This window comes from Crocodylus porosus, unplaced genomic scaffold (genome assembly GCF_001723895.1).
Source record: "Crocodylus porosus isolate Cpor-Errol unplaced genomic scaffold, CroPor_comp1, whole genome shotgun sequence".
Lineage (NCBI taxonomy): Eukaryota > Metazoa > Chordata > Crocodylia > Crocodylidae > Crocodylus > Crocodylus porosus.
Window position 1 is genome coordinate 9,539,275 of NW_017728920.1, and position 15,020 is coordinate 9,554,294.

General features: G+C 42.8%; 1 protein-coding gene across 3 annotated transcripts in view; it reads right to left on the reverse strand.

The window, feature by feature from the left end:
• Nucleotides 1–15,020, reverse strand: part of MICU1 (mitochondrial calcium uptake 1) — a 227,210-nt gene that overhangs the window by 169,966 nt on the left and 42,224 nt on the right. For all 3 annotated transcript variants that reach the window (XM_019538568.1, XM_019538566.1, XM_019538565.1), the window contains exons 3-4: nt 10,722–10,905; nt 1,496–1,658 (exon numbers count right to left, since the gene is read on the reverse strand). In XM_019538568.1, coding sequence (XP_019394113.1) covers nt 1,496–1,658; nt 10,722–10,905 — 347 coding nt within the window. The remainder of the gene's footprint in view (nt 1–1,495; nt 1,659–10,721; nt 10,906–15,020) is intronic.

Here is a 15,020-nt window from a genome sequence, read left to right on the forward strand (position 1 = left end):
GGGTGGCTTCTGGGAATTTTGGGTAGCTATAGCCCACTCTGTAACACCCTCCTAGAGCGTTGCCACTGCCTGCCCCAAGTATAGCCCCAGCAAAGCCCCCCTTGCTGGGAAGAGGCCAATGTAGACCCCAGCCTGCCCTTGCCCCATGCACAAATCCAGGAGGCACATGCCCCCCACACCTCTCCCAGTTCACCCCTGCCCTCCCCAACCCTCTAAAGCCACCTGCAGCTGTCCCATACCCCACCCTGACTGGGCAGCACCTGCCCCTGCCTGTCCCTCCCTCATTGTGGGGGGGACCTTGATCTGTGATCCCCCCCTTATACGCCTTTTCCCACAGGGATTTACTGGCTGGACACTGCTCTCCATGCTGCTGGGCTCCATTCCTGACCATGTGCATGCTGCAGTGCATGCATGCACATGGCATTTATCAGTGACATTAACTGGCTACACCAGCCAAAGAAAGCCAATTGCCGATATTGTTAATTTTTCTGTTATTGGTGCCAATCCAATATGGACTGATGCATCAGTGCACCTCTAACATTTACTCTTACTATGTTGCATGTATTGCACATTCATTAATATAGGTAGGCCTAAGCAATAATATCTAATTTTTATTACAGTAACATCCAAATAGGGGATCAAAACCTTTTGCACTAGGCACTATGAATGCATGTGGACCAATACAGATGGTAAGCTGAGTGTAACAAGGACCAACTCCTGTTAACTACCTAGTCCTAATCCCAGTAAAGTTAGAAAGCTGCAGAGTCCCAGATAATAAGTAGCTAGTAGCCTGCTGAGGTGACCTCAGGTCAGACGGAGGAGAAGCCAGGACTATAAGCCCTGTACCAGAGGCAGTGGGGTCAGTTTGATTTGGGCAGAGCTGGAGATGGACCTCCTGGCTGATGGAAGCAGCACTGGGAATTTGAGACTAGCCTAGGCTATGCAAGCAGAAACTCCTTATACAAAGCTAAAGGAGCAGTACCAGAGCCTAAGTAAACTGTGCAGGGGTCCAGGAGGGCCAGAGCTACTTGAAACCAATGGGACTGAAGGAAAGGCTGGAAAATGGTTGTAGAAAGTCACCCTACTGCAATGAATTATGTCTGAGCTTTGCTCATTGCATTTGGAACCACAAGGGATGGGAATGGATGAAAGGGCAGAAGAAAGCTATTGAACATGCCTAGGGAAGGCGCTGCAGTCAAAGGACCATTAGAAACTGGGGGCTAAGCCTGAGAACCAAAGGAATCATTCTGGTGGACTGGGGCAGCTCCCCAAATTTAAATGGCAAAAGGTATGGCAGGCAAGTACAGGGAGGTACCCCAATTAACCAGAGAAGAAAAGATATGAGATTAGAGTGGCCACCAGGAGGTGCCACACCCACCTTTAGATGATAAATCTCATTTCATGAGACACACAACACGGCTAAAAAAAACAGAAGCAGAAAAATTTACTTTAACTCTCCATTACATACCACAACTACATTACTTGTACTACTCACGTTCTGGCTGTTTTTCATTAGGAGTTATGGATCTCACAAAATCTTGTGGCGTCATAAACACCTCTGAATCTCCATGTTCATTTATTACTTTCAAAGTGGCAAAGTATCTGAAGATTTTGTCTGGAGTGGAATAGGCCCGGATCCTATTCTCATATTCCATCACCTAGAAAAGAAGTTAAAGAGTTCTGACTGATGCACTCTTGGCAGCCATATTTAGTAGTCTTGTTAAAATTCTGTACAATCACAAGAGGTTCCAAATGAAACAGCCACTATACAATGCCAAAGAAAGATAGTGTCACCCAATTTTATTCTGGGTTTTACGATACTTTGTTTTCCTAAAAGCGTCCACTCCTTATGTCACTTAATTACTTGAGAATATTAACTTCCATTTTTAAATGAAGATTCTAGTCTTCAGGCTTTCACAGAAAAGAAAAAAAAAAAAAAGTGAAAAATTTTGCAATGTGTTCAGAAACCAGAAGGGAAATAAATACCTCCCCCTGCCCCCAATATATTATTTAAAAAAATGTATCAGAAGTTTTAAAACTAAATGAATAATTTTGGAAGCCTGACTCTCAAGCTTTGAACACTTGGTCTCTGCTTCAGTTTTGTGCGGGATAAGACTAGAAAGGGAAGAGAACAGGGATTCATTTCTTGGTCACAGTTCAGAAAGATGGCTGCAGGTTACTCTGTCCCTCATTCACAAAAAGCATCATTTTGTCTAATTTCTGCCTTCTGCACCATGTTTACAATGTTTTGCAGATGTCCTAGGCTCGAACCTTTTTCCGATTTGACATTTTTGAGGCCCACAAGCAGCAGCAGTTTTCCTATGTTTGAAATAAGTGTTCTTAAAGAATTAATTAGGGTGGACAGACTACAAAAGTGGTCAGATGAGAATAGGATGGGGCTCAGTGTAGATAAATGCAGAGCACTGCACCTTGGGACAAGAAATCCACAGCATACATACAGGCTGGGGAGTTCCCCTCTTGAAAGCAGAGGCAGAACAGGATCTTGGAGTCATTATTGGCTCCAAGATGAACATGAGCTGCCAATGCCAGACTGCAGCCAGCAAGACCAGCCATACTCCCCCTCTATGCGACTTTGGTCAGGCCGCAGTTGGACTACTGCATCCAGAAGTGCAGCGCCTAGTACAAGAGGGATGTGGCCAGCCTGGAGAGGGTTCAGAGGAGGGCCACCCACTTGGTGAGAGGGCAGCAGGACAGGCCCTGTGAGGAGAGACTGAGGGACCTGAACCTGTTCAGCCTCAGCAAGAGGAGGCTGAGGGGAAACCTGGTGGCTGCCTACAAACTCATCAGGGGAGATCAACAGCAAATAGGTAGAGCCCTTTTCTCCCCAGCACCACCTGGGCTGATGAGGAACAATGGTAATAAGCTGATGGAGAATAGGTTTAGGTTGGAGATCAGAAGGCAATTTTTTTTACAGTTAGGGTGGCCAAAATCTGGAACCAACTTCCCAGGGAAGTGGTCCTCGCCCCTCCCTTGGGCAAATTCAAGAGGAGGTTGGATGATCACCTGTCTGGGGTCTTGTGAACCCAGCATCAGTAGAAAGCCTAACACAAAATCAGTAGAAAGCCTAACACAGCAGTGAGCAAAGGCCAATATGCAAAAATATCAGACTCAAATCCCGCTATGTTCAAAAGTAGTAACTCTGTTCATTCCTTAGTTTTTTTCTACACCACTATAGTTTAACATTCATTTGTTTTTTCAGACTTATTTCCATACACACCATCTCCTAACCTTATATTGAAAAAAAAAAACTTTGCTATTAGACCAAACCCAGATCTGACAGAACTCAATTCAGAACACAAGGCTCTACAACAGGGATGGCTAGCCTGTGGCATGCGTGACAAGTAGTTTCTGTGTGTGGCATGCACCACATTGTGGATGGGGTAGTCAGCACAGCAGCAGGTAGGAGATGGAGCAGGAAGCAGAGCAGCAGATCACACAGAGAGCACAGGGCAGGGAGCCAGGAAACAGAGCAGCAGGTTGGACATATGAAGGGGATTTGACTGGCACTCAGGGAGTGCCAGGCTGTAATCTGTTGCATGCCTAGCAAGGTTAGCCTTCACTGCTCTAGAGCAAGAGGACTTCAAGTTTCAGCCTAATTTCTGCACTATACTGGGCTATAATTTAAGATCAGGTATTACTAAAACACAATATAAACAGCAAAACAGTGACAGATTGAAATAGTATTTCCCATCACTTGGCTTGAAAGTTGCTAACATCTGGAGAAAGGTTGGAGCAAATATGCAATAATAAATCAATTCAAAGTCTTGCTAGTGAGACAAGCAGCAACTGTTTTCATGATTTACATGCAGAATCTCTTTTGAGGTCTAATAAAACTATACATATCAAGGGATAAAGATTTCTGAAAGTGACAAATGATCACATACTTGACCAAGACATTATTCATACCAAAGATCAAATCTAAAAATTTAGAAATTAAGTTAATATCATGTACACTGTTCTCATTACAAATCAGTTTCAAAAACACCTTTAACATTCAACCTTCCTAAAAGAGCAACAGGGAAGGTTGGTAATCTTTTCCCTTTAGCTGCAGCTCTGCTCACAATTGCTTCAATAATCGCTGCTGTTTTTCCATCAGCTGGTAAAACATACATAATATAGTGCAAGTTACATCTCTGCTTCAAATTGCTCTTGATTCTAAATCCATAGCAAACTTTAGTTTAGAAATAAATAGGATTTTTATTAAGTTAAGAAATAAACCTTGTATTCAAGCATCAGTGCTGGAGGTATAAAACCTACAGGTCTTTCCTGACCTCAGCACAAAACAGCACAGCTCCATTTTCAAAGGCAAAGAAAAGAAAGTAGAGGTAGGGCATGATCTGATACTCCATCACAGGAAGTTGGCTTCACATTTAAAAGGTTCAAACTCTATAACGATGAGTTGCAGGAGTACTGAGGAACAGAAGTTGAAGTTTGGAACAAATTTGGAGAAGCAGGACCACTCTGAGAGGCCTAACACTTGGCATTAGAAATAAACCTTGGGTGAGACCAGAACAAGATTCAAGTAGACTTAAGGAAGAAAGGAAGGGTAGTGAAGAGAAAGTTGCACAGAAAGATGCAGGGAATGGGAAAAGTAAGAAGGGAAGAATAAGGAAAGAAAAATTAAAAGTAAGTAGAGAAAAGGGCAAAAAAAAAAAAAGAGTGAAAAAAATAGGGAAAAGGAGAGGCCTGGTAACAGGAAAAAAAAACCATGGAAGAAATGAGTCAAGGCATGTGTCACAAGCTTGTCTGCTGGAAACCACTGTAGCCTTGAGTATCCCACCACTGTGCTGCCACTTGCCCCAAGTAACAGACCAAGGTTGCCCTGGGAGAGCTCCTGGTCCCAGCAAGCCCCAGTTCCATTGCCTTATACTGGGCCCTGAAGCTGCAGTGGTGGAAATCTCTGCAAACCCTGAGATGCCCCCACTTTGGGTTGTAGAAGTTACAGGTCCCCCCCCTCCATAGAGTCAGCCTGGAATATCACCTGTCCCAAAAAATCACCCTTTTCACAGGCAATCAAAAAGGAAACAACAAAATAATTTATTATAAAACAAGCATAAGAATTCAGTAACCATACACTGATACAGAGATATAAAAGAAAATACCAGAACACTGATCTGTTCTTACCTGGCACCATAAATCCTAAAATACAGTCCTTAGCCAGCTTCCCATGACAGAGAGCAGACTCTACCTCTGATTTCATGCCAAAGCCTTCTGCATCTCTCCATCAGCTTGCTTTTCCTTGGCTAGGGAACCTATCCTTACCACCCCCCCCAACCACACACACACACACACACACTTTAACCCAGGAAGACTGAACTTCAAGCCATGCTTCAAGACAGGCTTTAAGTACCACTGCCAGTCTGGCAATTAACGGACATCACCCCTTCATTTTTAGTGGGGCTCATGCTATGCCTAACATCTGAAGGTGCTCATTTACTAGACCAGAAATGTGCATCCTTTTCAGATATCCTTCACTAATCCAATATTAATCTCTCCTGTATGACACTTTGCTAATCAAACTAGCACACTCTTCTTATAAAACGTAAATTTATCATTATCTGGCCAAAAACAGGCTTCCTGTGCCTCTTAACATACCCACATGGGGGACCAGTAAGCAGCCCAAGTCAAATACTAATTCTCAGCCATTAACTCATTTAAGGGTGAAGAGATGAGGACTGCTCAAGTTAATCACTACCTTCCTGACACAACCTTGGCTGAAATATAAAAGTTACATCAGAATTACAACTATACCAAATACAGTAACACATACAGTTATGAGAACAATAAAAAACTGAACACAGTTTGGACTGGCTAAAATTAAAGACTAAAACACAGAGTTAACCTAATTTGGGAGAGTATCCACATAGTGAACCCCTAGAAGTAACTTTGTTTTGGGGTGAATCTGTGACAGGATGTAACATGGATAATTAAGGAAAAAGAAAGAGTGATGTACCAAGTTAAAAATTAAAATTTGAAATTAGAAAAAAAAAAACAACCCAGTAACAAAATGACAATACTCCAAATATTTAGTGCTTGCCTTACGCACACGTTTGTCTACAATACACGCATACAACTTTCTTAGGTCATTTCAACACAAAAACATTAATACTTCAGGTATATTTAGAAGATTCTGAATTTAAGCCAACTCTAGTAGAGATGCTTTCAACAGAAAAAAAAATAAACTTTTGTTTGTTTGTTTGATGGAATAAGCCTGGTTGACAGGCTTTTCAAAAGGATATAATCTACATGGGACTCTGTGTTACTGAATGTTTTTCACACATTTGTTCAGCTTTGACATCAGACCACCTTCAAGTGTGAGAATCTAGCTCTGAAAAACTAAACTCTCAGCTGATCTCATAGTGGCATTGACCAAATCAAAAAAGGAAGAAGTTCCATTTTGCTAAGAACAAAATACAAATATTTCAAAGGATAATGGACAAAAATTGAAAACTAGCAAAAAAGGAATCCCATGAGCTGAACAAGACTCAGAGCTACTATTCTGAAAGCTTTACAACCACTCTGTACATACGGTTGAAGAGGGAAAAAATTATAGCCATGAACAGAAAATAAAATAAATCTAAGGGTCTCCACAATTACCATTTTAATATACTTCCATAGTATCACTAAGCCACCTTTGACTATCATCAGATGGTCAGAGTGGGAACTCCAGCAGTTAGATCTCACTAACAGCCTGCACAGTAATAGTGTTGATAAATTAGCATTCATTTTCATTAGGTTGCTTACTGCAATGTACACTGAATTAGATTCTCAGCACAATTAACACTCATAATACAGCATACCTGCCAAGGCCTAATGACTGTTCCAAATAGATCTTATTCAACCAGTCCTAACGCAGTAAACAAATTATTTTTTTAATAAATTAACATATCACACCAGTCATATTCTATTTGATTGATCATTAACCTTCAACTACAGCTGTACTTTAATAGCCTTTACATTCTCTCTCCTTTACGGGCAAATATAAATATATTAAGTTACAAGATACTTGCCCTAGAATCATCACTACTAAATCACAGCACAAATCCTTATTTGGCAATGGGTGATTTGTATCCTAACTTCTACACTGATTCACCATCTAGGATAAACTTTGTCATGCATTAATTCTTAATCGCTAATTACTGCCTTAATTAAAAACAGTAAACAGAGAGTTTCTGAACTCAAAGTTAATTTGAAGCATCTCTTTCTCCAGGAAAGCTACATAATCTTTTGGTTTCTTATAGACAGGAATAGAAAAAAAATGTTCATGATTTACATTGCCAAGAATCCCTGAATTGCTGCAACTGACCTAACTTCTGAGCGGAGTATCCTAAAAGTTCATTTAACTGCAGCCTCAAATGTAAACTGTTTACTTCATCACTGGAACAAAAAACCTGACTCAGTGTCCAAACACCTGCTTTCTTGCAACTGGCTCTAGAGTATTACAATACAAGTCAGTTGGGCTATTGGCAAGTCACTCACTAAAGGCAACTTCCAGCCCTAAACTTCTGTGAATCTGAACTGTTGCATGCATAGCAGAAATAGGACCATGCCTACAAAGGACATGCTTGAACATACATAAAACAGAGTCCAGTACTTAATACACTGTTGCCAAACTGCCAGTTATGCAGGGTTACTGTATTTCCAATTCCAAAAAACAGGACATTTGGGGGACAGGGGGGAACAGGGGCAACTATCTCATTCCCAACCCACAGCCCGTCCATCCCTGCTGCTGCCTCTCATTTCCAACCCACAGAACCCTGGCACTACCGGTGCCCCTCACACCTGACCCACAGTCCCCTGTGCCCTCCCCACCCCCTGCCATTCTGGTACCCTTCAGTCCTGACCCGCAGCCCCTCTCCCCCAGTCCCTGCTGGTGCCCTCCCTCCCAAACCAGAGCCCCCTGCTCCCTACAGTCCTGTAGAAGTGGGCCCCCAGCTGCTCCCATTCCAACCAAGGCAGAGCAGAGACTCCAATTCATGTAGGCAGCAGGGGAGCGAGTCTGGCCCTGGCATGGGTGGGAGGGAAGAAGAGGGGAGGCCTGTGGCACCTCCTGCCCTGGGCTGGGGCCCCCATGCTGCGTCAGGCAGCCTGGCCATGCCCCCCTCCCCCTCACCAGCGTCTCCTGGCTACTCCACCCCTGTGAGCAAGGGCACTAGGTCCTGTACTTCCAGCCTAACCACGGAGCTCCACACTTCCACTGAAGCCCCTCCATGCCCCCTTCCCCTGCTGAATGGGCAGCCACTGCCCCCCCCAGCCTCAACACCCAGACAGCTTCCCCTAGCAGCCCAAGGCATAGCCCTCTCCTTGCACCCCCATCTCCTCCATACACCCCTGCTGCTTCCCTCCCCCCACCGAGAGTCCAAGCCCTGGCTCTCCAATTCACCCCCACAGACTTAGCTGCTTCCAGCTGCTAAAGCTGCCTGGCTGCGTGCTGGCCACGTGTGAATGTGCACAGTGCCCCCTGCCCCCAGTTACCCTCCACCTGCTCCCATCAGTGAAGCAGAGCAGAATCCTAGACATCAGTTCAGATTTGAAAAAAAATCATCAGGATAGGGATCAGAGGATCCAAAAAGAGGACACATGTCTGGGAAAACCCGGACATATGGTAACCCTATGGTTTGCTTAATGTTCATTTCACACATGCTTCGAGTTCAGCATTGAGTTCTAATGAAACATGCTCAACCCTGTTCCCTTGTCAGGGCTGCCTCATTAAGCTAGAGTCACACTCCTTACTTTGTGCGTGCTTTCTTTTTAGCCCAATGATTTTTGCAGTAGCAGGAACTCTGGTTAACTTTTTTTTATTAAAGATCACTCTCAAAATGATTCAGCATGTGGACTATTGTAATGAGCTATAAGAAACATGCTGCAGAAATCTGTTTGCTGTTCCCTTATAAGAAAGGATTTGGGAAAAGTAGTAAGGTTAGTGCACCACTAATCTGATTCATCATGCATATTCAGTGATTATAACCACTGAGCCAGAAGGTAGAAGTCTAGTTCTTGTGATCTGTAATTAACTATCTTCATCTGCTGGTGGTAAAAAATAAATCCATTTGTCTTGAATAGTATAAAGGCGCTGTAAGGTTTTCAAAGTGTCCAAGAAAGTTTCACACCCAAAAATTAATGGGAAATGAGAATCCAAATCACTTAGCATCTTATAATGTAACTTCAGTTAAAAAGCTTTACATATGTACCAGCTGCAAGTCAGTACATCCCAAACACCCTCAGATAGTTGAAAACTCAAATTCAAAGTAACTAGTAAAATTAAAAACAAACACCACACCCTCAGCATCTCTAAGCAAATGATTTAACAGCTGCTAAGCCACTAGATACTGATTACCCACGAGTTAGCTACCAAGATGCAGTCCTTCAGGTTATGGATTTAAAAACCAAACAAAACAAAAAAACCAAGGTCAGAACATAGAAGAGGAACTGAAAAGGCACTCATTTGTTTTTCTGTTTGGCACCATAAAAGACACTAAATTCTCAGGCAAAGCCCAATAAAACAAATATGCAGATAGATAAAAAACAAAAAAAAAACAAAAAAAAAACAGTCCTCTGCCAACACTGTTTATGGAACTTTTCATCAAACCATATTTCATAGTTGGTAGGGTTGGAAGGGACCTGAGCAGATCATCAAGTCCGACCCCCTGCCATGGCAGGAAAAAGTACTGAGGTCAAACAACCCCAGCAAGGTGTTCGGATGATGATGATGATGATGATATATAAGAACGCATAGGAGCTTTTATCATTATGCTAAGAACATGTAATGAATGAATAAATCTGCAAAGTTAATACAGACAGAGCAGCCCTTTAAGCTGCAAAGCAATACAATTATATTTTGATTTAGCAGACACTAACTTGCATTAATTCAGATTCGATGGTGATCCAAAGTGAAGCAGGACACCTATGGAATGAACACTGAATTTAGCTGTTTGTTTAAAGACAGTCACAGGCTCATTTGGAATTCTCTTCAGAGAGAAGCACGTACTCCCCCCCACCCCGAACTACATATATTGTATTTCTTGCAATAATACTGATAACAGCTAAAGCCAAAAGTGTGTCAGATCAACCTAAGGAGTCCACAGCTCAACAATGTCCAATCATGGATGCAGATTAGAAGTACACTTCTCTGTTCAAATCCTGATTTCTCTTTCAGGCTTAGGAATTGTGAACAACAGAAAACGAGCATAGGTTCACAAACACCATGGTTCTAAATGCCGAAGGGAAAAGACATTACATGTTTGTAGTCACAGTTGCAGGATAATAACACTAAATAAAATTCAAGTATCTATTCACTGAATCCTCTGCAGGAAACAAATTCGTAAAGCATTTAAAGATGCAATTTATAAATTCAAGTTGCATTTCTGTTGTACCTTTTTTCAATTCTTTTAATAAAACAGAAAAGCAGCCTTATATTTTAGAAATCCAACCTGAGATGTCTTTCAGGGGCTTCATTTTCAGAGTTTTTAGAATGGTCAGTGCTTCCCCTCCTACTCCTGCCATAAAAGAGACAGACATCTGAAGCTGGTTTCCCAAAAAGTGAGCATTCCCAATCAAAACCTTCTCTTGAAAATTTAAGCCAATAAGTAAATACTAGAAGTCTATCATAACATACACAGCAGCCAAAGTCAAGTTAATCCCCCACTCCTTTTTTTCCACTACTGCACAACTCCTGCAAATTGACAGAGAACTATTTCTACCTTGCGGTCCCTAAATCCAGAACGTTTCTTCTTCTTCCCTTCTGGCTGAACCTCTGCACCACTTGATTCAACTGCCTGCCTTCCATCAGCCTCACTGCTTTCCTCTTCCTCCTGGTCCTTCTCTTTCTCTTTAGGGTCTGTCCTTAAATTGTGTTTTACAGATGATGGCACTTCTGCATGGACCCTGAAATAAAACAGGAAGAAAACACCTGTCAGTTCAAGAAGTTAAACAAGATCCATGTGACAATTTAAGCAATTTTCAACACTGTTTTAAGCCAAACTGGCAACCTAGAAAAAAACAGCACATTTTATTGTAAATTCCTCAGTGTAAATTCTTAAAAGTAATGCCCATCCCCCGCTTCTCGTCTGTGCAACACATAGTATAAGAGGGCCTTAGCACCAACTTGGTTATACTGGAAAAGCATTTACTCCTCCTCAAGCTTCAACAAATGGTACAGTATGGCCCAAAAGTGTTATTGGGCCTGTTTCAATTTGAAAATCCATTTGCGTGCTGCCTTGGTGTGGGTGCCTGGTGATAGATGCTGGGAGGCTTCATGTAACCTCTGGTACGGGCCTCGATCACCCCAGGGAGTACCCCAGAAATCTCCTGCCACGACTTTGGATGCAACTTCAGTGGTAGGGTCTCCCATTGGAGGTCCCTCGAGGTCGGAAATTCCTCCCAACGGATATTCGCAGGGCTCCACCTCCCCTACACCGCTTCCATATGCCAACCTACAATGGGTCACATGATGTCACTGTGGCTTGCCCTCCGATCTTGATGGTCTCCATGCTCTTGAGTACCAGGTCATATTTCCACCCTAATGACATACTCTCCAATCCGTGGATTATTCTCTCAGGTTCGGTGCTGGTTACTGGAATTACTTCCCGTGAGTGGCCCTTGTGGCCTGTTATGCCACCCAGACCTCACAGCTCAAAGCTCTTACCCACAGTATGCGATGAATAAAAAGGAAAAACACAAACACAAGGCAACTCCGTGCCGTACTTAAGAAGAAAACAAAAGAAAATAATAAGACACAACAAAATGGAGGACTAGTGGAAAAGAGGAAGATCAAGGGGAACGGTCCTTCTTCTCTCCCTGCCCTGTAGCCTGTGCCTGGCCACGTCCCCTGACACTGCTCCCGTTTGCCTCTGGTGAGAGAGTTCCTTCTGCTACTCTCCCAATTGATTTCCCTCCTACCATTCCACGCAGACGGAACCTGGAACCGCCTTGCCTTCTGCAGCCTCCACCACTTGCTTCAGGGTGTCCCCCACCCCCCAAGTGCTTATACCCTTGGAACAGTTATTATATATCTCTCTATAGATATATATTGATTTCCACATCTCCATATACAGACACCTAGCATCAAATTTAACACTTGGAAGGAGGGAATACTCTCAAGTAATTTAAACAGCAGCAGCCAAGAGATGGGCTCTGAAGAGTCTTATACAGACTTCCTTAACTGGAACACTACCTACAGTTCAGAGTCTGGGGGATTGTAGAGATAAGACAGGAGTGGGAGTGGAAGTGGGGAGGGGAAAAAAAAAAAAAAATCAAGATATTTAAGGATCCTCAAAAAGCACAAATGTTTCTTCTGCCTCCTTGGTGGAGTTTATGCACCTCTAAGAGGAAAAGAGAAAAGCTATTTCACATCTGCTTATCTTGTCAAAAATACCCAATATATTTAAAATGCGTTTTTCCAGAAAAAACAGGAAGAAAGTATTCCAAATGCAAAATGTGCAGTTTTAAGAGCCTAGCAGCTCTTAAGAGCCTCTAGCAGCTTTAAGAGCCTTACTCAAAAATAAGATGAGACAAAATAATGAAGGATCCAGAAAGTTTATTTCATCGTCTGTACTCTACTTTTTGAAATGAACACAGCTCAAATGATTCATTTTGGATCTGAAAGAGGTGACAGGCTCCTTTTTTTTTTAACCAGTGAATTTAATGCATTTGAACAATATAGGATCCATGATAATGAAGTCTGAAATTAGTAATTTCCTGTTTGCTGGTGTAAATCCAAACAGACAGAGCACAGGGGTCCTCTTCTTGCTGTGCAAATCGACGATTCTCTTTGTGAATAGAGAATCTCAGTCTTCATGTTTGTTCTTTCAGTCTTACAGCCAAACCACTGAACAGTAAACACTCAAAGCAAATCGGAGCATAAAAAGTTAACCGTAGACTACAACCTGTATAAAAGAGCAACTCATTCCACAACCAAACACACTGCTGAATTTTTAATATACCATATTTAAAATTCAGATCGTTACATACATCTCAGACCAAAACACAGCATAGCACACGCTTTCTTCCTACCAAAAAATACCAAAACACACACAAGACCCTAAGGTCTCAAAAAACTTTAGGTAAATAGAGATTCATATTTTGTTTCCTACTTTCATTCATAGAACACAGATGGGTTGTGTAAAAAAAACAAAGTTACAGGAAAAAAAAAGAGGTAGCTGACCAGGGGAGAACAATTGATTAAAAAACAAAACAAAATAAAACTTGCCAGCTTTGTGTATAGTGTCCCTGCTTCTTGTAAAAGAAGATATAGGGCAAGCACTACTTCAAACTTAAATAATAAAAAGGTCATGCCTGTCTTGCTACTCCTGATAAGTCACACTGACAGCTATAGCAATTGTAAGACTTGGAAGTAGTAATAAATTCAGTCACTACACAGTCCTTAAGAAAGGAAAGTACTATATTCTATAGAAACACTTCCAAAGCAGTGTTAAGAGAAGAAAAAATCATTATAAATGCAAAGTAACTTTGCAACAGGTAGCATAGAAGCTAATGATCTAAAATGGTCCAGTAAGGAAAGTAAGAGACCTTAGTCGGTTTTCCCATGCCATAAACATTTCATATTTCAAAAGTATTCCTGTTCAACATCAGGACAAAGACTTTTTCAAAGTGTTTCATGAAAAGAAACATAAGCACCAGCACAACCAAGAGCCTGATATTGTTAGAGTATGGAATGCAAAAGGAGCCAGTTTCAATTGTTTTGTCCATATTAGGCAGGATTTGAACCTGGACATCCTGTTTTCCCAGATAAGTACCCTAAATAATAAGCTATTCAATAAATTGGTATATCGTAAGTTTTTACCATTTTTTCTGATCAAAACTTAATTGATATATTTTAAGTTCTCTCTCCATCCTGGAGCAGAAAAAAAGCCTTTGGTGAGGGAAGGAGGAGTACTGCCAGGGGCAGGGGCAGAGAATTTCATCAATTCTAGCACATCCCTGTGAAAGTTTTGATACTAATAAATCAAAGACTTCAAAAAACAAACAGATTTTGTTGCATTCTAAAGTTTCTAAGCAGCTGTATTCTGCACTGTTATGCAGAAAATTATGATTTAAATTTTTCTCCCAGTCTTATTAGCCTGATTTATGATAGCACATTCTGGGTTATTATCAGTTAACTATGTGGCTGCACTACCCTGTTAACAATAGCATAAGTACTTACACAGAGATACCTGAACTGTTTCCCAAGTTGTTTTCCCAAATGTGATATAATTGGTATATATGCACTAGTATAATTGGTATATATGCACTAGTATTAAAACCTTCCTCAATACCAACACAGCTTCTTCTTACAGAATTTGCTGTCAGACCCTGGTAGAAAATGTTGGGCCTGGGATGGGCTGCCCAGCCAGGGTGGCAGGGCACAGGGAGGGCGTGGGGTGGCTCCCACAGCTGTGTGCTGCTGGTTCGGGGGGAGGGGGGGGCAGGATGTGTCCCTGCATCTGTGCGGGGTGGGCAGGCAGGCAGGGCCAGGGCTGTGCCAGACTGCCCTCTGGGCGGGCTGCAGAAGGTACAGGGAGCAGGGGCTATACCCTTCTGCTGCTCACCCAGCGGGCATGGGGCAGAGCCACTGCACTGCCTCCAGACAAACAGCAAGCAACGGCCAGAGCCACCCTGGCCTCCCAGCCCCACCCCACCCCAGTTGGGTGAGCGGCGGCACAGCATGTGCCTCCATATCTGTGAGGCAGGCAGGGCTGGGGCTGAGCTCTGGGAGGGCCGCAGGTGCTATGGGAAATTTCAGAGTAGCTGCAGCCTCCCCCACAGACCGCACCACCCGTCCTGCCCCTACCCAAAGGTATACACCCCCACCATGCCCTGCCGCTCACTCAGCCAGGGCAAGGCGGGATAAAACTGCAGCTCATCCAGGAGGTGCAGGGAAGCTGAGGCAGCCCTAGCTGTTGCACGCTGCTTGTCCATAGGCAATGCAGCAGCTCTGTCCCACCCTGGCAGGATGAGGAGGAGGGCATAGCCCCTGCTCCCAGTGCTTTCCCCCTGCTACC